The sequence below is a fragment of the Pangasianodon hypophthalmus genome, chromosome 30, assembly GCF_027358585.1.
Source record: "Pangasianodon hypophthalmus isolate fPanHyp1 chromosome 30, fPanHyp1.pri, whole genome shotgun sequence".
Classification (NCBI taxonomy): domain Eukaryota; kingdom Metazoa; phylum Chordata; class Actinopteri; order Siluriformes; family Pangasiidae; genus Pangasianodon; species Pangasianodon hypophthalmus.
This window is the reverse complement of record NC_069739.1, coordinates 9,595,841-9,623,471: the sequence shown is the minus strand read 5'-3', so window position 1 is coordinate 9,623,471 and position 27,631 is coordinate 9,595,841. Positions and strand designations below refer to the sequence as shown.

The 27,631-nt window shown below is 39.8% G+C and overlaps 1 protein-coding gene across 6 annotated transcripts in view; it reads left to right on the top strand.

Annotated features, from left to right (window-relative positions):
* sash1a (SAM and SH3 domain containing 1a) overlaps positions 1-27,631 on the top strand; it is a 292,702-nt gene that overhangs the window by 234,040 nt on the left and 31,031 nt on the right. For 4 of the 6 annotated variants that reach the window (XM_053231741.1, XM_026918135.3, XM_026918133.3 and 1 more), the window contains exons 2-4: positions 14,920-15,048; positions 26,644-26,688; positions 27,163-27,212. In XM_053231741.1, coding sequence (XP_053087716.1) covers positions 14,920-15,048; positions 26,644-26,688; positions 27,163-27,212 — 224 coding nt within the window. Of the gene's footprint in view, positions 1-2,786; positions 3,962-4,006; positions 4,155-14,919; positions 15,049-26,643; positions 26,689-27,162; positions 27,213-27,631 lie in introns of those variants that run through there. The other 2 variants (XM_026918136.3, XM_026918138.3) reach the window with 2 other exon arrangements.

Below are 27,631 nucleotides of genomic sequence, written 5' to 3'. Positions count from 1 at the left end.
GAATTTAGTTTTTTTTTATTTGAACCTGCTTGTCGCAGGTGCTCAGGCCAGTGATTAGTCCACTCCTGTAGTGCTACACAAGTAACACTTTCTTTCATGTCTTTCTTATTCTTACTATTTACTGTTGGATTTGTGGTTTGGAATTTCTGTTATATCATTGGATAATTTATATGATTAAAAGTATCAAAATTATTATCTGTGGTAATCATCCATACACTCTTAGAACCCTCTAGGAAAACTCTTGTGTTAGGTAGAACCATATAACATCTTACTAAGAGTGTATCTTACACATGTGGTGGATAGAGTTTATAAATACTGTTGGTAATGTGTCTGGTTTATTTAAATTGTTTTAAGAGATTTTTATCCTATACACATCATCTTGCCTGGCCAGAGGACCTGAACACTGTTACTCGTACACTGTTCTCATTGTGAAGCGTGTATTTATGCACAGATGTATGCATATTCAGGGTATATTTGTCTCATTGAGCTCTTGAAAGAAACATTTTGCTGCATTACGTGGCTTATGGAGGGTTAATGACCAGATATTCATGGCTTGAATCGAACACATGTACGCATGTGTGCAAGTCTGTTAAGCAGCTGTTGCAGAGGCTCAGGCTGTAGATGTTATTCTCTTCTGCTTGTGCTTCAGAGCTGTGAGGGAATTAGGAGTGAAACTTATGTGTATCATGTGATTAGAGCTTGAAATGAACACCTGCCCTAACCAAAGGCAGGTAAAACCCTGTATGTGTGCTATAATCTGTGTCAGACAGCATTTGAGATTAAAAAGGTGCGTAAAAAGGAAAGAAACTGGATGCTTTTATAAAAAGTGACTTGCTAACCGGTTCTCTGTTCACATCCCTCTTTAAAAAAGCATAGGTAGGAAGTGAGGTATTAAACTTGTAGAGATAAACACAGTGGTGATTTCTTGCATGTATCAAATTCCCTGGCCTAAGTGTGACAAATGAGAAATTCTCTCCGCCTCTCAGATGTACACATGCTCACTTTCTTTTTATCCCTCCTATTATTTTCCAACTCTCTCTCTCTCTCTCTCGAGCATTTCTGTCATGAGACTACACAGCTGTTGCTGCTTGGGGGAATGTTTTTCTGGCAAGAAAGAAAGAACGACAGAGACACACAGAAGCATGGTTTCTTCATTACAGTAACCAGGCATAACAGCAATCCACTCACTCACTTCTATTTATTCAATAAATTTTACATCATGCTCTGTCAGTGTCTGCTCCACTTTAGCTCCTGTTAAAATCAAGGCTGAATGTCATGGCCATACGTTCAGTTTTGTTTCACCATGTACAGCATTTCTTTACAGCTTTTAATTATGGTCAAATCAACTTAACTCAAGGTCTCCAAGCTTTAAATGAGCGAAGCAAGGAGAAACCAAGACTCAGAAACAAGAGCCCAGTTTTTTAAAGATCACGCTTACATATATTTCTAACCATATTTCTACATACAGTATTTCAATTCAATTATAGTTGTATAGTGCTTTTAATATTAGACATATTATTGATACATATTAATTATTACACATTATTAATAGATTTATATTTAGATCTATAATGAGCAAGCCAGAGCTGTAGGCCTGAGACGATATGATTAATGAGACCCAAAAGGGAACCCTTTGTCTTCTGGGTGACACTGGATAGTGCGAATGCGGCTAGGTACTGAATGGTGTGAAGGATTCTCAGGTCATTTAATAGTTGTACTACAAATGCAGTTAGATGTCATTTAACACCATCTTCTTTGAAAATATAAAGCTGTACGCAGGTATTATGACGTACCATAAGCATGGTGTTGGTTTGAACTGTTCCACCCCTACTGTAGACATTGTGTACATTCCTGTAATTGTGTAATGATGCAAGTTATAGAAGTCAACTCACACTGACATCAGCATGATGCAGGACATTCTTCCTCTTACTCACTCACTCACTCACTCACTCACTCTCTCTCTCAGTAAGCGCTTTATCCTGGTCAGGGTCACGGTTTATCCGGAGCCTATCCCGGGAACACTGGGCAGGAGGTATACATGCACTCTGGATAGGATGCCAGTCCGTATTGCAGACATACATTCACACCTAAGGGCACTTTATCTTAGTCAGTCCATATACTGGTATGTTTTTGGGAAGTGGGAGGAAGCTGGAGAACCCAGACGAACCCTGTGTAGTCACAGACAGTAACCAGCACTCAGGATCGAACCAGGGAGCTGTGAGGCCACGATGCTACTCACAATCTTGCGCTCTTATGGTCCTACGCTCTTATGGTGTAGGACGTGACTGAGGTTATCATAGGCCTTGTTCACACCTGGCATCTGTCTTGAGTGATCCGATCACAAGTGGACAGCCGAGACGCATAGCCGCTTAGTCCTGGCATTATGAACCTGGCATTATTGGATTTTATAGATCATTTCCGCTGGAGGAAAAGTGTTACGGATGTTTATTATATCAGCCGTCTGCTGCATTTGTTTTCAGGCAAACATTTTGAGACAACAAAAGAAGCTACAAGAAGCAGCTGCTTTCTTAGCCACAAGACCCTGCAGAATGCTACAGGTGCGCACTAGAAGTGCAGATTGGTGGAAAGGAATCATGCTTGGGGCTTTCACTGACATTCACGGCTAGGGCAGCGTAGTTATCATAGTTATCATACTGACTGCGTAGTCAGTTAGGCGGTTCTTCTTAGCTGTCTGGGACGCTTTTGCGTTCACACTACAAATGTGACGTGGCCATATGCTCAGATCACATCCGAATGTGGTTTGAGTGATCAGATCACAATGCGTCTTCGAGACGTTCACACGTTCACACCTGTACTTAGTGCTGTCCGCTCGTGATCTGATCACCCAGGATGCATGTTAATGCCAGGTGTGAACACTTGAACTGTTTGTCTGCAACCTGATAACCTGATGTACAGACTACATCCCTTTCATGACTGGCCTCTAAAATGGGTATCGTTTACTTTCTGCACATCACCCATTCAACCCCTTCAGGCGTCTTTGTAATAATAGGGCTAGGTGACGTCACACGTCGACATTCTTCTCACACGCTTTTTATTTTGGAGACGGTGAGAGGATAAATGTCACTTTGTTCCATTGTATCCACATGCACCGTGGCCGTGGTATAGCCAGGAAAGCCGCACAATAGGCTACCTTTTCAAAAATAATAGTACCGTAACGCCCCAGAAGCTCAGCTCCACGCAGCACAGGCGCAGCGCGCGAGCTTTCCTGCTCGCTGTGTTGTGTGTAATGGGAAAGGAGTGACTGGGGTAGGGCGAGTCCATTTTGTAGGAGGGAAGCGTGAAGAATTCAACAGCGCCAGAAAAGACGTACTTTGTACTTTGTTACATTTGTCGGTGAATGTTTTTTGTAGCTCGGTAGTTCTTTTTTTTTTTAGCTGTGTATGTTGGACTTTAATGACGTTTTCTTCAGGAGTATCACTGTTAAGGACACTGTGTATGAAGACGGCTCCCTCCGCTCGGAGTTGGTTCGCGCTGGCGGCTCAGCGGATCAGAGCGCTCAGCTTCGCAGCTCGGAATGTCAAAGCAGCGCGTGAAAGTTAGTGACGCGCGCCGTTTCCTCGCGAGCTTTCTCATGGAAAACAACCGGAAACAAATGGAATATCGCAGAATCGAGTCTGGATTTGGATTCTTATCATTTAATAGGCTTAGAAAACGCATACTTCTTTTAATGCGTATGAACTGTTGAACTTGTTCCCCCTTTTTTTTCTAGTCTTTTGTAGCAGGGATTTCTTTAATAGTTTAATCTACACACCTGTGCGGAGGTTGAGGAGTCGGAATCACTGCATCTGAGACTGAGTTTATTAGTTAATTAGCAGTTAATTAGCAGTTGACTGCAGTTGCGGCTATGGAAGCGGATGCAGGCTCTGCAGAGCCTCAGGCTGCCGGAGGCGGCGTGTCGGACACTTTCTCCCAGCTCTGGTCGGACGTCATGGGGATGTTGGTGAGTTTTTTTCTTTGTTTTGCCCCCACATTAGCTTGGGGGAGGGGGTGCAACAGGAGGGTAAGAAGAAAACTGCTGTAGTGATGAAGCAGTATAGAGCAGGGGGCTTCGCTGTCTGTGCAGCGCGCGTGCGGGTGTGCATGTAAATCAGGGCTGCACGTTACAGGCGTGTTTTCACTGGATCAAAGCGCAGGTCAGAAAACTTTCCTCTTCACTTGCACGCTGTTCCATGTACATGGGTTCATGAGAAGAATTAGCACTGGGCGACTGGATTGGGGATCTGGCAGTTCCTGTGGAGATGCATTGTGCTGCATTATGTATCAGCTGTGGGTCGAGGCACTAAGGAAACCATTTCACTACATTAATACATCACATGTATATAATGTATATGACAAATAAAGAACCTTGTACAGTCTGCAGTTTGTCTGAGCACGTGATGGGCTCCAAAGTACCGGTGTGATCATTTACAACCACTCATTCAAGATAGATAGATAGATAAACATTTACAGATAATATAAATATAACAAAAATAAAATAAGAAGGACACTGCAAAAAAAAAAAAAAAATCTCAAAAACTCTTAAAGAGAGGGAGCTTATCTCTACAAAAAAATATGTCAACAAACTGTAAACAATGCACTTGGTTGTGGTGAAAATATACAAGAAAGTGTAAAGGTACCAGTTAAAATGTGCCATGATGTACTACTACTACTGATTATAATAATAATAATAATAATAATAATAATAATAATACAACTCCTACTACTAATACTGTCCCTACTACAATTACTCCTACTACTAATGTTCCTACTGGTGCTAATAACTACTACTACTACTACTACTACTAATAATAATAATTATTATTATTATTATTATTATTATTGTGCAAATAGGCTCTACTTCGGGTTCTGTCTGGACATTGGACGGTCGTTCTTCTGTGGAATTAAGATGTAAAACTATCATGCAGCAATGTTGTCTCCTACATTCCAAGCCTTGGAGGTTTCATCAGCATGTTTAAATGGAGTAGACTCTTTCATTGTGTGATGTAGAGATGTTTGAAGGTTGACCCTGAATCTTGAATAAGATTTGGCGGTACTCTTGGGCTAATCCATGTCTTTTGATCAGTAAAGGCTCTATAAGCAGTCTAATAAACATGGGAAGCCATTTGTCTTGGTGCAGAGCTTATTTACACTTCACCAAAAGATGAAAAGCTCGAACGACACTGCCATTTTCACTGCGAGTCAACTTGTGCTTTGAAGGCTGAGGTGTGAGTATGGTGTCTGTGTGTGTGTGTGTGTTGCTGAATATTTTGTGTTATGAGTTCTCACAGATTTGCTAATCAGCATGTTAAACTCTGACCAAACATTTGCTGTGCGATAAAAAGAAATATGCCATTGGTGTTGGTCGTTTTTGTTGCTTAAGAATAGAAAATGTTGAGTAGGACTATAAGAAACAGCATATTAGTGCTAGATTTCAATTAACTAAGACTACTACAGAACTCTTAACTAGGCTTAATTAAATAACAGATTATTAACTACAACACTGATATTTATCAAATAATCTGTCACAGCATGAGGATATTATCAAGTGTTTATGACAACCAAGTCAGACACACAAAATACAGTAAGGTGGCATATTCTGTACATTTTTTACTAGTTCAGCCCACATTTTGTGACTAAATGACTTATCAGCTGGTTTAATTCCAACCAGACAAAGGCAAAATAAATATCCTGTCTCACTAGCTGAAAGAGTCTGATTTGGGGTCAACTCTTCGTTTCAATTCCTGGAATCAGTGAAACGACTGTTTTTGGGATTGATTTCGATGTGATCTGACAGCAAAATGACAACTTGCCGTACTAGATACATTAAAAACATGTCTTGCATATGCTAAGAAAAGCAAACAATTTAGTATTTATGAATGAAACAATCCTCTAACTACTTAGGATGGCATCACTAACTCATGTCCAACACTGCGTAATGCACATGACATGAGTTTTAAAATGAGAAGATGTTCGTAGACTCATTCATTTGTTTGAGACCATGTTCATTTTCAGCCCACTGAGTTGTCAAACAACCAACCAAATTTTTCCTCAAAGTAGCATGAGATAATGGTTTCTAATGGGGCAGGAAAGATAAAGTAATATGGCCCCAAATTTGCGATAATGTAGTAACTCAGTACTAAGTGTTAATAAGTTAATAAGCATGATTCAGGTGCGTCCACTTTCATACAGTGATTAGAAATCAAAACACAAGGTGTGTCCTGAGGCCAACAGTGTGGTGTATTTCAATGTAAAGAGTTCCCGTATTTTACACCATTTCCATTAAATGTGTTTTTATTCTAAATAAAGTGACGCAGTGCGCACCGCAGCATGCCTCATAACACAGTCCTATTAATCAGTTTTGAATTTCGAAAGATGAATTTTGTTGTCTGCTATTTTTATTAGCTATTTTGTCCATTATTTGTTGCAGCCCGACATCCTGTAAAAATAATGCATTGTCATTGTTTCAAACATGTTTCTAATTCACTAAATTCCTTTGCTCAGACACGTCATCATTTTGTCTCCACCTCAAACGCTAAACTGACTCAGATCACACCTGAGCGTGTCTCCTGATATTTCAAGGAAAACTAAAAAAAGAAAATAAATAAATAAATAAATAAAAGCACCAATCATTTTCTTACTCTTCTAGTGCGTATGAATCATTTCATTCGCCCTAGCACAATGAATCTTTTGGCAACAAGAAGACTGGTCTAAATATATATCCAGCTGCAAAGCATTTCAGTGCTTTTCAATAGGATCACAGGACTGCGTGCCCTTTTAAACACGTCCCTGCCTCGACTGTTTTGAAAGGATGATTATATTATGACTGGGTTGGGAGCTTTGGTTGTGCATTGAGGCTGGATAGCAACATGTCCAAGCAGAAAGCTTTTTTTTAGTGTTATATGGTGTATATATGGGATCCTCTCTGATCCTCCCAGGTTTGACCGAGTGAAAGAACTGGCATACAGCCAGGGTGTCTTTAGTTTGGTTCACAAGACAGGCCGAGTCATGTTCCTCTGTTTTTCCAGTTTAAAAGACCTTGGTGTCTAAGGAGATTGTTTTACTGTTTACACTTTGGCTAACAAATACTGAAACATGCCTTGAGTGATAGTGTTTATGGGCTAATTATTGTATGTTGTAATATTGGCAAATAGTACAGGTAGTTATAGTAGTTAGAAAATCAGGAGTTCTCTTTAATTGGCTAAGCAGAAATTAAAATACAAGCCTATTTAAAAAACATCATGCTATCTTTAAACCATTATCTCCCATTGCAGGGTTTGTTATGATCATACATAATGCCTCGTTCATATTCCTTCCATTTAAAATCTGTATTTTTCCAAATAAAATGATCCAAGGCTATGTCTAAGCTACGGTTGTGATTAGCTAGCTAATATTAGTGATGAATACAGCATTAGTTGTTATGATATGATATAGTTTGACCTATTTTGACCAGACAGGTGCTAACGCAATTTAGGCCTCATACAGGAATGCCACTTTTGTGTACCTGTGACATGTCAGCTGGTTTACTCGTTACCAAGATGGCTAGCTGTGCGCTAACTTCATCTACAGTACAGTGCAGTTGTGTAGTAGCAGTGAGCGATGACGATAAACAACTTCACGTCAGCGTGAGGATCAAACGTAAAAGGTTGTATTTCTCCAGTGAGGCTTGGGACTTTATAATAGAGAAAAACACTGCCGCTAATAGCATAGTGCAATCACAGGAGACCATGGTGGCGTTTCCAGTTTGCACTTTCATATATATTCATAGATGAGCGTAAAGTTGTAGCAGTGCTCCTGTGTCACTTTTGGTACTGTGTTGAACCTTAAAAATACATAAATTATTTTAATGACTGAAAATTCTAGCTTTAAATCAGTGACCAAATAGCAATAGTGTTTGCAAATAGCCTGCAAACACTCACATAAGACTAGCACGCATCACCCGATAGATGTATTAAGCAGAAAGATGGCATTCTGAGGTTTACCAAACACCATTCCAGATCCTGGAAAGTTCCTAACGGGAATACCTAGCACTGCGTCCATTTCACTGTGGTCAGAGTGTGTGTAAGTCTCATTTATGTGTGGTTATAGTCGAGTAAGCCAGGGAAAAAGGCAGTTAAAAGTCTCTGCCTTTAAAGCAAGTCTGAGACATACAGAATAATCTTCATGGTGAGGGATTGTAAGGGTGCCATAAGTTTTCCACAACTTTGTTTTCTGTAAAATTCCATGTAAAAGTTCATTACTGGAATCTCCCTGTTTAGAAAGTGTGTGTGTAAACACAGGGTGGGGATGACTTCATAGGGTTTGGACTAGGACAGCTATTCTTTTCTCTGCTCATTATGTGGAAGAAATGATTCTGCGGTGCATTGTATGCACAGTACAACGATGGCTGTTGTCAAAACATTATACACACTGACAGAAAAGGACATTATTTTGAAATGACTGGAGCAACCTGAGCTGTCTAGGTATGGTCTTGGGCCAGACTGCCCCGTGTCCACAGTGTAAGCCTTGCAACCTTTCCCCTGGAGGGCATGGCAGCCAAAATCTGATCAGGTCTGTGTGAGTCTTAGACTGTCGCAGTCTGTACTTCTTTCAGCGGTAAAACCCCGGCTAATTTCTGCAACACGTCAGCCATGTTAACAAGTCATGCTCATCACATATGTTTATGTCCGTTGCTAATTAAATCATATGGCCTTGGAGTACAGTGACATGAAGATACATTTCACGTACAGGATTCGTTGAGTCAGCAATAACTTGTACTTGTACTAAATCTCCCACTCTTTTCTGATTACAGTTCATTCTCATTAAGTCCAAGGACCACTGCACAAACATAACCTTTTCTCATCCTGTCTTCCTCACACACTTAACTCTTCCCATCTGGTCCTTCCTGATTCCCTCTCCATCCTGCCCTTGTGGATGTCCAGAGGAAGACCCCTGATAAGGGTGGGAGAGCACCTCTGACCCTGATCTGCCTCTGATGTCTCTCTCTTCCCTGGTGTATACCATCCCGGCTTCTCTGACTCAACCCTTAACCCTCAACCTTATACTTGTTGATGCATCAACAGTCATTTCTCTTTCCACTTTCCTTTCACTCTTACTTCTCAGCCTTCATATGTTTGAGATACAAACTCTCTGAAGCTGGAGCAGGTCTGCTGAATCATCATGTCCATAAATGGTTTTCTATGTTGATCAAATCATAAAACAAGTAATCAAACACCCCACCCTACCCTCTGTGTTGTTTAGCTGGCTCAACAAGTGCTCTTATTAAAGAAGCTCCATTCAGGAATGCTGTAGTTGTGATGCCAACTCATTGAATGTTTATAATGTGGTCTGTATATTGTACAGCCATGACCTTGACCGTGAGGGTAGTTCTCAGGAAAAAAAACCCCAAAAAACGCAACCTTGAAGAAGACTGCATGCTTGTTTTTTACTTTCTTTGTTGTCTAAGGCCACAGCAAGGAAAAAAGGCACATTCCATGCGTCACAGCGCCTCTTTGACATGGTTATGCATGAAACTATGCATACGCATTAACATACATTTAAGTCTCCACACTTTATAGAGCTGCAGAACTGAATCTCTGTATTGTGGTAATAGTAGTTCATTCAGCATGTGAACATGTTTGATAGTGGATCATGTCCAAACTGTGAATAGTTCACAAGCCCTCACTGGTTACCATGTTAAAAAAAAAAAACAAAAAAAAAAACACCAAGTCCTTGCCAGCAGTGATTGTTAGTACGAATGAAGCCATGCAGTTTGCTTTCTTTCGGAAAAGCAAACTGTGAAAACTGTGATCTGTGTTGCCCATTTCCTCTCTCTATTAATGAGCTGAAATCTATCTGATGCAGGCTGGACTAGAAAAATAACATTATGAAGCATAAGGCATTCCACTGATCTTTGCCTTGCTTTGATTAGATTTACAGAAAATTAACTGTTTACTGGTCTCCATCCTAGAAGTGCTTGCTTTCTGGGTGGTCAAGAATGCTGGGTGATTGATTATCTGGTCAGAGGGCAGCCATAAAAAAGAGTTGCCCATGTTGTTCCTTCTTTTCTCTTCTCAGATAGAGCTGACAATAGTATGACCATTCCTCCACTTAGAGTTTTAGATTTCTTTTTGGACATGTGCAGATTAAATTTCAGCTCCGGGTCAGAGCCACGGTCTCCTCCTTTAACTTCCCAGGAAAGAGCCCCAGATGTGGGATTGAGCAAGCCGTCCTGAGCTTGTAAACATGTTGATGGTCCAATCCAGGGCTGGCCTCCTGTCTCCGTTCTCATCCCACATGTCCAGAAACAAGCCACCCCCAGGAAAAGATGAGCTCATTAGAGAGGAATGATAAAGCGACAGAACATTGTCTTAATGCTGTTACACAGTTTTAAGAGCCAGGTCTGTTTTGCAGGAGGGTGTGAGCTATGATCATCTCAGCATGCAGTGACGTGTAGCTATCACTCAACTCGACTGGAGATGTTTCAAATGAGATCTGAAAAAGTACAGTGTCAGCTTTTAAAGTTGGTTTTAGGGAGCAGCATTGGGGTTAAACATGAGATGGAAGATTAATATAGGGCCCAGCCCTCTGTGTGTGTGTGTGTGTGTGTGTGTGTTACATCCTCATTGACTCAGCTATTCTGGAAGAGTGCAAAGTAATATTTTATGCTTAACTTGGATTATCAAGTTCATACTTACACGCCTTGAAAAGCAGGAGTTTTGTGTTAGTACAGGGATCAGACTCACAGCTGGAAACAGTATATACACACACACACACACTCACTCACTGCGCTTGCATCATCCCCTCAGTGCTGGTGTGGAATGTCAGGTATGATAATGAGATGCAGTGCAGTTGGGTATAGTGTGTCTGAGAAATCACTCAACAGGTTTGTCGTTTGTTTGGGATTGTGTGTTGATGATCACAAAGTACTTGTAAATTTACTGGACAGCAAGTTCCTCCCTTCTTAACACCAACATCCTGCCTGCTTGCATGTCTCATGGACTGCAAAGAATTTTATGTACTACAAAGTGCTAACAGTTCCTAACTAAAAACCTATACAGGAGATTGGTGAGAGCAGCTTTTTGCTAATGGTGAGAATTTCTCTGTCAGGAGTTAGAGCTGACTGCATTGCTATGTATGAATGTTTCATGAAAGACTGTTGCAGCAGATTCATACGCAAATATTGCATTCACTTTGTCATAATACAGTGTTCTACGTGTGGTGTAATCAGGTATGTTTCTACTGCAGTTAAATGTTCCTCCTGTCACTGTTTTGTTTTGCACTGCTGCATCTTGTGTAAAATGTGTGGGTTGTATTAAACAGTGTTATAAAAGTATTATCTCGCTTTTGTCCCACAAGCTTCATATCTTCACATCTTCCACCTGCATGAGCGTGAAAACTGCCCGTTTCTGCCCGAGATTTTTTTTTAGTCCCGACACACACATTTAACTTGCGCAACAAGATAGTAGAACTCTACCTGTGTAAAGTATTGCCAGACGTCGTGTTTCGCTTTTTTAAAAATTTTCTCACTGACTTCATGTGAACAAAAGGCAAAACAAATACTCACTAATATCAAAAATAGTGACTTCAGTATTCAGTACTCAAACAGTTAACCAGATAAAAGTAACTAGATGAAAATAAGTGCCATTGAATGTTTAAAACACTTTTACTCAGTTACTCCGGTGTTCACTTCTGATAGCAGCCATTTTGGAGTTGTTCATGATTCAGTCTTGGGCTAATTCCAGCGGATGACTATGATTAGGGGTATAGCAGCTGTTTCAGCCCTAAAACCTGATTGGCTGAGCCGCATTCGAAGCCATCACCATAATTAAATTCTGTATTAATGCACCAGGTTTTAAACCAGTAAAACCATTCCACTGAAGTCAGTGTTGTGTCCACAGAATAGCCTAATCTTTGCATGTTTATTGTTTATTGTGCTTAACAAAACGTACTATACAGACTGCATTGCTTAGCATAAGAATTGTTTATTGAGAATATTGTTTTCGTCACCACTTTATAAAAGCAATAAGCCACTTGAAGCTGTGCATTAAATTGATTTTAATGAAGGTAAGGGACTTCATATCATGCCTAAGAACACTATTAGCTGTAATGCATGCGCTCTCGTGGCTTGTTGCTTAAGCAAATTACTGTTAAAGGTACATTAGGTAAGATTAGTGAATGGTTAAACGACAGGATTTGACTGATATATATGTATATATCCACTCACATGCACAAAGCTCCGCCCCAGAATTTACTTACTCAACTAGAGTCAGCATTAGCAAGGACTGTCATGACATCACTTTTAAGAGCACTTGGACATTCAACTGCTTAAAAGCCGAGGTACAGCTCTATAAACATGACATATCTTCCCAGTTATGTATAACATGATTATTATAAACAATGGATTAAGCTGTGGCCTTATTAAAAGTGTATTAATTTGCTGAGAAAACCCGTTTCTGATTGGGATGCCTGTTTGTGTTTGGATGCGAGTTCTGTCAATAGACACTCTACGGGCTACCGTAGATCCTGGGGGCGGAGCTTCATGAATATGGGCATGACTCATTCAAATGTCGAATCCACCTAACCATTAGAGAACTAATCTTGGGGGGAAAAAAGACTAATCTTACCTAATGCACCTTTACACTATAGTAAGAAATGAAAAATATTGAGTATTGCACCTTTAAAAGAAAAAAATTAGAGGCTTACAATGAGAACTGGCATCCATTGTTTGTTTATTTAGGAGTTTTCTCCTACATTAGCCTGCTGGAAGCTCCATTTAGCCTTAAGAGTTTTGTGAGTATGCTCACTGTGCTGCCTTTGTCTGTCCCTGGCAGGCTTCTGCTCTGTCCTTCCAGCTAAGTCCTGGCTCTAGGCTCGTATGCAGGTCAGGAGAATGTTAGAGCGCCACTGCTTTTTAAAGAGTCAGTGCACAGTGCATGACTTACAGTGAAACAGCATCTGCTGGAAAAGCCCCTCGGGTTTGGATGTGCAATGTGTTTATTTTGAGAATGATAAAAAAAGGGGAAGGTTCTTCTCTGTCAGAATGTGATGGAGCTCTGAGAGTGTGTGCTCTTTTCTTCTCTAGTGATTGATGACTTCACTACATCTTGGAGTAGTTGGTGATTAGTTTTTCATGGTAGAGGAATTTCTGAAACACTGATATCATATTTGTGCTGAATAGTTGCTGGGTTCCTGAACTGTTCTGTGTGTGTGTGTGTGTGTGTGTACGCAAGCAGATTGGAATGTAGGCCTTGGAATTTCTCTGTGCATGGTCTGCTCCGCTGGGAATCTCAATCATCTGGAACAATGTTCTTGGAGAATTGGAGAGTGGGATGGGAATCCATGGAAGTGTGAGAAGTAAAACTTGGTGCTGATATGGGGATGACTTGCTTGTTTTATAAAAGTGGATTGTGAAGGTTGGGAAGTCGAGCAGCAAATGTTCTCAAGTCCTCAAACATTTGTATTATGTGTTGATCATGTTGGGTTTGAACGTCAAGGCTCAACAATAGCTTGAGCAAAATGATGCTCAGAACCGTACCAAAAAAAAGACGTAAAAACATTGATAAATGTTACGGTGTTTCCTCTGTAGAGAATTTAATGTCAGCTGCGTCCTCACATTGTATCTCACCTATATTTTTGGTTTCAAAATGTCATCAATTTCTGTAACTAAATTACAATAAGCCATTTCATGCTTAGCTTATCATTTATAATTCATGTTGTGAAAGTCATGGCTCAGTGCAGGTAGACAGTACTGTGCTAACAAAAGTGACCCACCCATACACAACGATTCAATATCCAAGCATATTGCGCCATATCTCTGCCTCCTATCTTAAAACTGTAAATCTGTAAAGAGTTCAGGATACGCGCTTTGTGACGGGGTGTGTGAGGCCCTCGGTTTCCTACCCCAGACCCACACACACAATGACAGGATGTGTGTGTTTGGCCAAGCCATTGCCGGGCAGGAAGAAGGCATTTCTGTTTGACTACAGAGTGTGAAAGGCTTTAAAGGGTATTGGGAATTAGCAGGAGGTTTGAGCCAGCTCAGGGAAAGGTCTCCGTCGGAGAATCTTGACGTTTGTACATACAAACATGTGTATTTCTCTTCACACAGCTGCATCTGTTAATCAGTTTTCGAACGAAAGTGACATCAGACATCTGCTTTATTAAAGGCTTTTCAGTTTTATTTCTGTATGAGGTTTGAGTCACAAGGTAGTGGTGTAAGACGCACACACACACACACACACACACACACATATGCACACACTGATCTACTGGTTGAAGTCATAGGCAGGCAGCACCACAGACGAATGTATGTGCTCACGCACCCAGACAGCTGTAGGGGTCAGGAGGGGCCACTGTGTTCTTTGTGTGTGTGTTTGTGTGTGTGTCCATGTCTGCTTTTGAATTTGTAAATGAATCTGGCTTTGTGGAGAAGAGAGTGCCACTGTTCATGACTCAAACACCAGCTTCATCCCAATCACAGTGATTTAATTAAAACCACACTAAGAGCATGACGACACTGTGATACAAATAAACGGTGATGGAGCCGTGTCACTCCAGCCAGAGACAAGCACATGTACAGTAAGTTACAACTGAATTGTTTTGAGGTGTGAAAAAACAAGGAGAGGAATGTCGAGAGCTGATGTGTAATTAACTGAATCAGTTGCTCCACGGCAGCAGGAGTGTGCACTGTAATGCTTTAATGAAGAGTTTTCACAGTGAGTTGTGTGGAACTGTGGCATTTCCCATTACCCGTAATACACACTGCTTAAGACACACTCCAGCGTCATTGCTGGCTAGCTCCAGTTTCTTCCTCTATTGTCTGTCTGACTTACATGAACTTTACTGATGTTTGGCTCTGCTGTCTTCTTATCAGAGTTGTCCCTGTCTCTTTGTGTGTGTGTGTGTATGTGTGTGTGTATGTGTGTTTGTTTGTGTGAGCAGGATGGCTCTCTGGGTAATATCGATGATCTAGCGCAGGAATACTCGGAATACTACAACACGTGCTTCAGTGACGTCAGCGAGCGCATGGAGGAGCTACGCAGACGTCGCATCTCCCAGGAACTAGAAATGGTGAGTTTACTCCTGCACACCCCCCCTCAGTAGTAACACACATCTATCTATCTATCTATCTATCTATCTATCTATCTATCTATCTATATACAATATACACGGATGCTGCCTATTTTCAACATTCGGCTGCTTTCCAAATGTTATCAAAGGTAAGAGGAAGTTATTGAACAGATGGTGCTTAATGATGTACATCCAGTGCATCGAACCGTGAAAGGCCAAAGGTTATATCTGTAATCTATCAAATGCATAGCGCTTAACCTTTACTATTGATAAGTGTGCATTGTGCTTTTCTGCATTTCTAATGAAAAGATCAAAATTATGTTTCTGTTTAGTCAGGCTTAATCGCTGTGTCAAATTCTTGCTTAATGTGTTAAAATGCTGTACAGCAGATCTAGTGAAAAGGATAATCAGCCATTATTCACCTGATCCATCTGAGTAGGGTTTCCAAACCTCCCGGATTGTCCAGGACACTGTCGTAATTAACCTCAGTCTCCCAGATTTGAAAAACATATATACATACCCTGAGATTTTTTTGTCAGGTTAAAATGATAAATAAAATAAATTGAAACACAAAACCAAATTTGAATTACTTTTTAAAAAAATACTGTGCTTGTAAATTCTGACATCTAAATATACACTCAGCACCTGCCCATTCCTGCAGTTATCCAATCAGCCAATCATTTCAGTATCATTTGAGTATTGTTCCCCCGTGTTAGTATGGTGTACCTAATAAAGTGGTCAGTAACTGTATATAACCTATGTACACACTACGTTTGTCATTTTCTAATGATGAATAATGTTATATATATATATATATATATATATATATATATATATATATATATACATATATATTAGCATTGCCTGGCATCTTAATAGCCCTTTTGACCAGAGGCGAAGTTTGGCCAGCTTAAGCATAGCTTCATGGAAAAGACAGGAAACCACACAGAAATTTTCCACCAGTTTATACATATTTATTTATTTTCACCAAATGGACTCTGCAGACCTATAATCACATGTCAAAGATATTCTGTACAAAAACATTGAGTTGTCAGCATATTTCTTTCTGCCTTGTTCTCGTTGCCTCTCTGTTTGGATTGTCTGTAGGGTTTCTGTCCATGAGGAGAAGGCCTCCAGCAGAGCTTTTCTCTGCTTGTGTTGCCTTTGTGTTTGTGAAGACACTATGCCTTCTCCCTCTCAAAACACCTGTTTCCTCCACCCTCAAAAACAGGAGACGTAGCAGAGTGAGTCTTGCCTGGGATTTCTAACACACATGGCTCGCTTAGTGGAAAAAACATGAAGTGAGAATGAGAGAAAACATTGTAGCACTTCTGTGCAGGTGGTGGGGAGCCAGCTGAGGGCTGCTCATGTTGGCTTTCTTATGAACACGTTTTCTTTTGTTTTATTTTTTTTAGAAACCTAAATGGTGGTTGTAGGACATGTCCATGTCCATTTGGACTTGGTAGTAATCCGTCTCGGGTGATCGGATGACAGGTGGACGGTACTAAATACAGGTGTGAACAGGGTTAAATCTGTTTTGTGACCTCATGTGGAGGCGTTCTGGGACTCACGTGACTACATTACTTTTTTTTTTTAGCGTGAATGACAGTATGTCCTGATGCATCCCTCACAACATTGAGATGGGCTGTTTTGAATATATCAGAAACTTCTGATCTCCTGGGATTTTCACACACAACAGTATCTACAGTTTACACAGAATGGCACAAAAAAACAAACAACAACAAAAAAAAACATCCAACAGTCTTGTGGGTGGAAGCACCTTATTGAAGAGAGAGCTCAGAGGACAATGGCCAGGTGGGTTTGAGCTGACAGGAAGGCTACAGTAACTCAAATAACCACTCTTTACTACTGTGGTGAGCAGAAAAGTATCACAGAATGCACAGCACTTTAAAACTTGAGGTGGAAGGGCTACAACCGCATCGGGTTCTGATCCTGTCAGCCAAGAGCAGGAATCTGAGGCTACAGTGGGCACAGGCTCACCCAAACTGGATAGTTGAAGATAGAATAAAATGTCACCTGGTCTGATGAATCTTATTTTTAGCTCCAACATGCAGATGGAAGGATCAGAATTTGGCATCAATAGCGTAAATAAATTCATGGTACCAACCATCAACAGTTCAGGCTGGTGGGGGTGGTGTAATGGTGTGGGGACTGTTTTCCTGGCACACATTGGACCCCTTAATGGCATACCTTAATGCCTTATTACCATCTGAATATTTGAACAACCTGAGCCGTGACAGTTTTATTCGGAAATGACACGTGATGGCTAAGGCTAAAAATCAACACTTTCTGTGTATTTGTTTGGTACATGTATTTGCTAGTGTTTTCAAGTCTGTTTTTTTTTTAAGTGACATCAGGTTGATTTTGGCAGATTTGCCACCATCCCTACTGTGGAAATGCAAGCATAAGTGGAGATGTATTCGAGACACAGGGAAGCACCATAATGAACAGTACTGTCTCCGTCGTCCACTTGTGAGAGGACCCAAAACAGATGTTAATACCGAGTCTGAGTAGGGCCATTCTGTTAGAAATGTACCTCTGCTACCTTAATGTTGACGATAGGGCGTTTTTTTTTTCACTGCGTTATTGGTACTGTCTTGTGATTGAGCTCTGATATTTTGGGTAGCACTTTTGTAATCCATGCTGACTCATTTAAAAAGAGTTTCCCATTGAAAAACGGAAATTTAAGGTGGCAGCCCACGAAAATGCAGAAATAATTTACTCTCCCCATGGCATTAAGACACGATGTGGTTTGTGGGTTTGTCTTTTCCCAGTGTTTTTAAGACAGTGTAAAGAACTCTTAAGGTTACGCAGAGATGCTGCACCCACAGGAATTGTTTTTCAGACCTAGATTAAGCGTGATTATAGAATAAAAGAGAGTTTTAATGCACCCTGTATCTACAGGCGTTAACTTCAGATGTTTCTTTAGATTTTGTCTAGCTTAGGAATGATTTGGTGCTCCTCGTTTTGATTTGCACTTCATAACTGCAGACTTTCTTATGGCTTTGCTAGATATTTTTAAGGTTATTATGTAAACATGGCACTCAGATCAGTGTATATTTAATTTTAGGTGATGTAAATGACTAATCTGACATTTATGAGCCACTGATGGCATGACACTTTGTCTTTTTTACCCTCACTGTGGAAGAAAGGAGAGTAAGGAAAGAAACATGGTGTCTCGGTGCTGGTGGCTGACAGCCAGTCTTGCGCTCAACTCCCTGTAGGCCAATAGCAGGTGATTATCCCGGTGCTGATTGGCTGTGTAAATGCCAGGCTAATGGGCTGATATTTCTGCCGACTGTTCAAGACGTGACTTTTCTGTGACTTTTCAAAGGCTTCTCACATGTACATCTCCAGAAGGTGATCTCTCTTCTCATATTTCACTTTGTTTTTCCCCCCATCATCATTCTCATATCTGTAAACGTGCAGGAGACTAACCTCAGCCCAGAGGTTCAGAGTTAGGGAGATCAGGGGTTAAAGGTTATTCCGCTATAACTGGAGACAGCGATAAATCCCATCGGCACAGCGTCAAAGGAGGCAGGGTCTATTCATTCGGTAGCTAAACACAGAGCTAGGAGAATAAAATCCTTTCACACAATGTCTTCATTATGGTGTGTGTGTAAAGAGCAGGGTAAAGGCTGACCACTAGAATTCCAGCATTGCATGCCTATGTAGAAGAAAAGTCCAAATGTTGCTCACACCACTCGTCTGCTTTCACTTCTCCATTCAAGCTTTCTATTACTGCCAAAGAAGCACTTTCTCAGGCACATCACACACACACACACACACAATAGTTCTGATTCAGTTTGTTTCAATTTCTGAGACTTGATACAGAAAGTTTAGTGGCTCCTGTAGTGAAATACACTTGAATCAGCTCATCAGCAAAAATGCCTGTAACACCAGGCAAAACATTCTGGCTCTCCAAGAGGCCTCATACATCCAAATCTGAACAAAGAGTAAAGTTATCTGTATGCTTTCTTGTTGTAAGAATTTCTGACCTCCTCCTAAAAAAAATGCCCCCTCAACTTCAATGTCTGCTCAACCCTGAGTTCAGTAAGTGACGTTACATCAAAAAAGCTGCTCGCAGCATCAACAGTAAATGAAGTAGCACTTCTTTACTTTTAAATAAGTCATACTGTATATACAAGTATTAGCTTTCAATCAATCAGCATACAGATATTAGGTTGGTCTATAAGACTGATTATACAGTTCACTGTTATATATAATCTATAAGACTGATTATACAGTTCACTGTTATATATAATCTATAACTGATTATACAGTTCACTGTTATATATAATCTATAAGACTGATTATACAGTTCACTGTTATATATAATCTATAACTGATTATACAGTTCACTGTTATATATAATCTATAAGACTGATTATACAGTTCACTGTTATATATAATCTATAACTGATTATACAGTTCACTGTTATATATAATCTATAACTGATTATACAGTTCACTGTTATATATAATCTATAAGACTGATTATACAGTTCACTGTTATATATAATCTATAAGACTGATTATACAGTTCACTGTTATATATAATCTATAAGACTGATTATACAGTTCACTGTTATATATAATCTATAACTGATTATACAGTTCACTGTTATATATAATCTATAACTGATTATACAGTTCACTGTTATATATAATCTATAAGACTGATTATACAGTTCACTGTTATATATAATCTATAAGACTGATTATACAGTTCACTGTTATATATAATCTATAACTGATTATACAGTTCACTGTTATATATAATCTATAACTGATTATACTGTTCGCTGTTATATATAATCTATAACTGATTATACAGTTCCCTGTTATATATAATCTATAAGACTGATTATACAGTTCACTGTTATATATAATCTATAACTGATTATACAGTTCACTGTTATATATAATCTATAAGACTGATTATACAGTTCACTGTTATATATAATCTATAACTGATTATACAGTTCACTGTTATATATAATCTATAAGACTGATTATACAGTTCACTGTTATATATAATCTATAACTGATTATACAGTTCGCTGTTATATATAATCTATAACTGATTATACAGTTCACTGTTATATATAATCTATAACTGATTATACAGTTCACTGTTATATATAATCTATAACTGATTATACAGTTCACTGTTATATATAATCTATAACTGATTATACAGTTCGCTGTTATATATAATCTATAAGACTGATTATACAGTTCACTGTTATATATAATCTATAACTGATTATACAGTTCACTGTTATATATAATCTATAAGACTGATTATACAGTTCACTGTTATATATAATCTATAAGACTGATTATACAGTTCACTGTTATATATAATCTATAAGACTAATTATACAGTTCACTGTTATATATAATCTATAAGACTGATTATACAGTTCACTGTTTGTGGAGGTAAATATACATCACTCATCACAGTCAGCTGGCTAGCTTGTTGCTAACAGAAGATGAACAGTGAGGCGGTTAATTCCAACTCCGCACTTCTGAGCATACCGTTAATCCTTGTCACACACCAATACCAAGAGCACACCAGTCACTCTGCACAACCCGCATCCCCCATTTGTCTCCATATCTCCTCTGTCTCGCTCTCTATCTCTGTCTGTCTCTCCCTCATTCCAACAGGAACTATAAAGAATGTAAGATCAAATCACTTGTCCTCTAGCAATGCCTTAACATTTCTACCACTGAAAAATAACATTTAGCCAGAAGTACCGGCTAAAGATTGCACTGTTTATATATTTTTTATATTGAGTACAGCAATGCATCACAATACTGTATTAATAAACTGAACTATAATATGAGTTAACAGTGATGCTTAAGAAGCCATTTTGCCATTTGGTGTCAAATGTCACCCTCAATGATCTGACATTTTTGACTCAAATGTATTGACTAATCTAGAAAATTCTGAAGTCTGCTACGCAAAACAGACCTTCGGCAGGTTTGAAGGCTATGTGAGAGGTTTTCGAAATGCAAACACTCAACGTTCTAGAATAGTACATACGTATGTGAGTTGAGACCCTGTGTCACATGGTGCTATACTGTCCCCACTGATTATTTCTGAGGACGGCCACGAGCGACGCTCCAGACGACCGCAGGATATGCGTGGCAGCCATCTTACGTTTGCACACAAGTAGTTCAAGTAGCAAGTATAATTCAGCCTTAAGTTAGGTGTGTGTGTGTTTGCTGCAGACAGACATGTGGAAGCAGTCCCTGTTATCTGCCTCAAGTCACTGCTGCAGCATTAATGATCCATAACCTAAGCTGGCCTGTTTAACTTGTTTCCCTTTAATCATTTTTATGTTTGGCAGAAACAGGGGTCCTGAGAATGATACAGCCAGTGAGAATTTCAGAGAGAATCTGGCTTATACTCCTTCCTTCGCTGAGAGACGTCTCTCGTCACACTCTTTGGTGTATGTTGCTCTTCCCCGACTTTCTTTACCCACCAGGCTGTGCATTTCAGGTTCAGGCATGTTGTAGTGTTTTGTGTTGTTTCCTGTCCCAGGACAGCTCAAGTCCACTCATGTTTAAAACTGGTAAAGTTTATAAAGATATGGAGACACACCAGACATGTGTGTGGGAAAGGTGTGTGTGTGTGTGTGTGTGTGTCTGGGTGGGGTCATCTCCAGCATAGACACCAGCTAAAATATTTACTTACTTACTCAGTAATCACTAGGCATGTGGCCATAATCAGTGGTTACGATTATAATCATGTGATGCTGTTTGAGCCAGGAAACAGGAAAAAGTGATTTTTGGAACAAATGCATTTTTTAATCCTTGTACAAATTTTATATTATAAACTAAATTCTTTTTTCAAGGACTGATGGAAAAAAACCCACAAAAGTTTACTTAGTGCAAACCATAGAGCATGTTGAGCCCCTTTACCTCCCTGAAGGACCACTACTGCATCCCTGTGGAATAACGCATTTATTGAGGTCACTGCAAAGGGACAAGGACATGAGCTGACCACATGTATAGACATTCCACTTTGGCACTAAGTGGCACCTCTTAAAGCGCTTTTTCACCCCACTGGGGTATGGTATGTTAACAGAATCTGCAATCCGAAACTCCGAAATGCTGTATTTGGTTGGAGCTGAAAGAACGTTAATGCATACCATAGTCATTAAAAAAGTACTAACTGGGAACAGCAACATTCCCATAAGCAAAGTGGAAAACTCGGATACTTGCATACTTGCACTTACTCGGATATTGTTGCATTCGACTAACCTCGGAAGTGGCAAGGTGGGAAAAACCATAGACGCCTCCATGTTTGTCTATTTTTTAGTAAAAAGCTCGCTAGCTAACATCATTTAAAGGTAGAAGGTGCTTTGTTTACTATTAATGCCCGGAGCTGCCATTTTGATTTGACGTCACTTGAGGAGACCATCCCAAGTTCCTGAGTTGAGGTGGCATCTTCTTTGTTTTTTTTTTTTTTTATTTATTTTTATTATTTTTTTTTTTTTTTAAGTTGGAGGTCAGAAAATCATGAGTTAATTGAACAAAGAATTCATTTCATGTAACATCAGTTCCACATGGAAGATGATTCCACATCCTGCCACCTCCAAAAAACTCACCTGCTTTGACAGGTACGTTCATGTGATGGGTGTGTGTGTGTTTGGGGGGAAGGGGGGCTGGGGCTGGTGGGTGGGGGGATGTAATGATTAGTCATGTGCACTAGTGTTTAGGTAATGCTGGCTCTTCACCTCTTCCTGTTCACCCACCTGTGGTCTCTCCTGACTGGAGCCTCTATTAATTTAACCCCAACCACATCCACCCACATCACCTCCCACACTCTGAAGCTTCTCTGTGTCCTCGTGTCCTGTTTTTACAGATGGACACTGTGTGTGTTCTCACTTCTTCTCCCACTCTCTCTTTCCCTTCCTGTGCTGTCAGAAGAAAACACACACTTCATTATAAAATGGTTATTTGGCTCGCATTTTGTCTTTTCGTGATTGTGTTTTTGCGTAAGCAGGATTGATAAAGCCCCACGAAAGAAGGGATGTCCTTATTTTTCATTTTTCTTTTTATTGCCTTTTAAATTAGTCCCAGAAATGGTTGTGTGTTTTTGTCTGGCTGATGCTGTGATGATTATTAAGCTACAGTATAGAGAATCAGAATCACTATATTGGCCCGATGTGCTCTGTGTTCCTACATCACCAAAGCTCCCCAGCGGCCATCCTGTCCAGCGCTGGAGGCTAACACTCTCTGGCACTGCCTAACTAATAAACAGTTTATTATGGAGTATTTTGTGTGTGTGTTTGTTTGTGTACTCATCTCCCGTCTGCCTCCATGTCATCAAGTGCAGTAAGGAACAGAACATCTTTGTGCAATTTGTGTGTGTGTGTGTAAATGTGTGTTTTGGATGACACTACCAACCATGATTTATATAGACAGCCCTCTGTGTGTGTGTGTGTGTGTGTGTGTGTCAGTGCCATGTGGGCATGGCACCAAGGCTGATGCTGATCTAGCAGAGTTTTCAAAAAAAATACAGAAAATAATCCTCTGTGTGGGTTTTGTGGGCTGTTAAGGAATGGCTGTGTGTCTGTGTCTATGTGTGTGTGTGTGTGTGTGTGTGTGTGTGTGTGTGTTTTCAATGTCAAGCAGAGCTACAAGTTTACAGCACAGATTTATTGCTTCAAAGCTTCCTGACTTTACCTAACACACCGCTGAGGACTAAAGCAGACATACTGAGTGACACACACACACACACACACACACACACACACACTTTTTTGTTTTCCTCAGAGGGCAGGTACCTGATAAATGAGAATCTAAACTGAAAATGAAAATGCAATAAAGTTCTCTGAGGTTTTATACACACACACACACACACACACACACGCACACACACACTACAGCGGGTGGTTATTATATCCAGGCAGAGTTTGTTAGTGTCTGCTATCTAATGTCTTGTAAATTTCACAGATAGCAGCCATCTTTAATGAAATTAGTCAAACCATGGAATCTTATCTGCACACAGATTATAAGATTTTGATGTTACTCCATTTCAGGCTTTTTCTGAAAGTCCCTTTAACCCAGGAGTTCCCAGGCCTTTTGGGCATCCAACCCCAGATGGATATTTTCTGAGACCCCAAGCCTTGCCCACCCTACATTTTTTTAATTCCAGATTTATAATATAGGACAACTGTAGCATTTGAACATTTTATTATGTCAGTAACATATGTTTATCTATACGTATGTAGTAAGGTATGTGTAAGGTAAGTGGCTAAAAACCAGAGGAATATTTCTTGCACTGATTTACCAGTCTAGTGGGAAGTGTTGTGCAGTTACAGGAAAATAATCCGTGCGGAGGGGTCTGCTTTATATTTGGCGTATGAAGCGGCGGCTGCATTGTTCACACACTCGCTGCATATCTCATGTACATCTGGAGGATTTAAAAATGACATTCACTAAACGGCACGTCAGAGCGAAACATCCCTGTTCGTCAGATTTCTAAGTCGAACTGTTAAATGTTTAGTGATTTCATGCACTTGAGCTGCGTCTCAGAATGAAAACTCTGACCTTACACTCAAAAGTATTTACTAATCTAGAAAATCCAGAAGACTGCTACACAATACGGATCTTTCAGTAGGTTTGAAGGCTACATTAGATTAGATTAAACCTTATTGTCATTGTGCAGAGTACGAGTACATGATGTACAGAGCCAATGATGTGCAGTTTTTTGCATATCCCAGCTTGCTAGGAAGCTGGAGTCAGAGCGCAGGGTCAGCCATGATACAGCACCCTGGAGCAGATGGTTAAGGGCCTTGCTCAAGTGCCCAACAGCAGCAGCCTGACAGTACTAGTATGACAGTATGCAGCGTTTCAGGATGGGGAAATAGACAAAAATGATGTGTACACTATTTATTAAATGCAGCCAAAATTTAACATTAATTTAAAGAACCCCAACATTTCAAAATGTTAGCAGACAAAATCAGGTTTTGAATATTAATATGTAAAGTAAATGAATGGAAACAAAAGGGGAGATTGTGACCCTGTTTGTAATTAGATAGCAAATTATTACTATTTATCATTTCTTTACGTTTCTTCATGCTACATTCCAGTTATTCTGATGAACTGACTCTATACCAAGACTTATGGGGAGCATTTGAACGTGTGTGTTCACATCCTAAACTGTAACGTGTGCACTGCTGCTGTGATCATAAAGCCTGTCTAAAGCTAATTCCAGGACTCTTATTCTATCAAGACATTTAGCACCGTTTCCCTTTTCTCTATGATCACACTCTCCCAGAAGAGGATGGGATCCTTGAGTCCGGTTTCTTCCTCATGTTGTCTCAGGGAGTTTTTTTCTTGCCTCTGTCGCATCTGAATTGCTCATTAGGGATCTAAATCTACATCCAGATTTCTGTAAAGATTATTTTGAGCCAGTCTCTATTGTTAAAAGCACTAGACAAATAAAACTGAATTGAAAATGAGCACTGAGTGTGCGGTAGACCTGCTGTCTTTGCAGAAATATGTGTGCTTTGTTCAAGAGGAGTGAAATAATTCCATTCGTTTTCTGAAAAAAGATCATGAGACCAAAAAAGGCAATGAGAACCCAGAAAGAAATGTATGTTTAGTTGTCCAAAATTTCAGCCATACTTCCTTTCTTTTATCTGATTCTTGAGTCCAAGCGAGTCAAGTTTGTGGCCAGTAAGTTTGTTATGGCAGTGAGAGGAAGAAAATAAAGCTGTAGTCAGTCACTTTAAATCCTGCACCAGGGTTTATAGTGGGCACGAAACAGAGGGACCATAACCATAATGACAGAGAGATAATAAAACACATCTGTGGCCATTTTGCTGAAACACAGGACGGAAGAGTAAACAAGAGCATAGTGCGTCCTCAAACATGCAGACGCCTGTATACACACACTGTCTCTCACACACTCACGCTCAGAATAATTAAAGCTAATTCAAATGCAGTTCAGAGCACAAACGTGGAGAAACGCGTTCACAGAGACGGGAACTGCCTTTGCAGTGTTGTGTTGGTGTGCCAGATTAAAGACACTGTAGACATTGTTCTGAAGATGAGAAAGGGAAACACTGAGGGGATGATGATGATGATGATGATGATGATGATGATGTAGGGGATGTCTGAGAATACTTTCCACTTCAGTGAAGAGTAGGACTTTGAGTGTTTATAAGGTGTTATTATTTCCACTCTTGGCTAAGCAACTTTTCCAGATATTCTTCTGGATGTCTCTTCCTTTCTGACTGAACTGTAGTGTTAAGTTACTAGTCACTTATGAGCACTTATGTTGTCATTCTGGTAGGTTTGCTTTATTTATTTATGAAATCCTTCCTTATCAGACCTAGGAATCTTTCACGCGGCTCTGCAAGTCTGTCAGGATTTTCCACGTCATTCAATAGGGCGTGTGTGTCTGAGTCTGAGTGTGCTTTTGTTGCAGTGTGTGAGAGTATATTGGTGATTGTGTTGTGCATGTGTGTATGAGGGAGTGGATGTTTAACTAATCTAACTAATCTCTCTCTCTCTCTCTCTCTCTCTCTCTCTCTCTCTGTATTCCAGGAAAAAGCAGACTCCAGTTCCCTCCATCAGAACTCTGAGATCCAGGTGTGTGCACCTATAACTCATATCATCAACATCACAATCACTGATTTGGAAAACATATTTGATCTCAACTCACATATAATGGAAGTGCAAGATCTTGAATAAAGGTCATGTAAAAGTTTCACTATAAGATTATTATATAACAAATATATGATTATTCTAGGCATTTTTAGTCATTTCAGGATTATTGCAGATAATTTTGCTTCTTTCTAAAACTAAATGCTGAAATAAGGAATTTGCCAACAGAAGAAAAGAAAAGAATTTCAAGCTTAAAATTAGTGAAATGTTTAGAAATAGGCTTAAAAGTATTACGTTTAATAAGAAACAGTAAACATTTGATACATTTGCCTATACTGAAGATATTTTTACTTGTTCAGATATGATTTTTTGTAGTATTCATGCAATATTAGCTGCTTAAATGAATAAAGTAAGTTCACTTGGAATTTTTAGTAAGTGCATTTTTATTTCTATCCACAGGAGTCCCTCAGCTTGAGCAGTGAGGTGTCTACGCCAGAAACCGAAAGAAAGTAAGCGTACCTTGCAACCATAATAATGTATATAAGGATGTATATCATGTGCTGTTATGGGAAAATGATCAATAATTAGAACTCTTAGCAGCCATTTTTAGCCTCACTGCCTCTACATACACACAAAACACACATGCGCTGCGTGTGTGTGCACGCTGCAACCAAAATGCATGTTTCAGACGTCCACGTCCAGCATTGTAGGTGCTTCCAGGCTTCCTTCCTTCCTCCTATTGTCTTGAGATGTTTAAGATGGAACTGCTGATTAGAGAGCGAGAGGAAGTGAGCGAGAGCGACAGAGGTTTCTGGATGACTCAAATAGGATGCAGAAAGAGCACAGAACACAAGGAAATTAGTCAAACGCTCACTACAAAAGGTCAAAATGACCAAATGATATAGATATATTTGACTTTAGTGCTTAA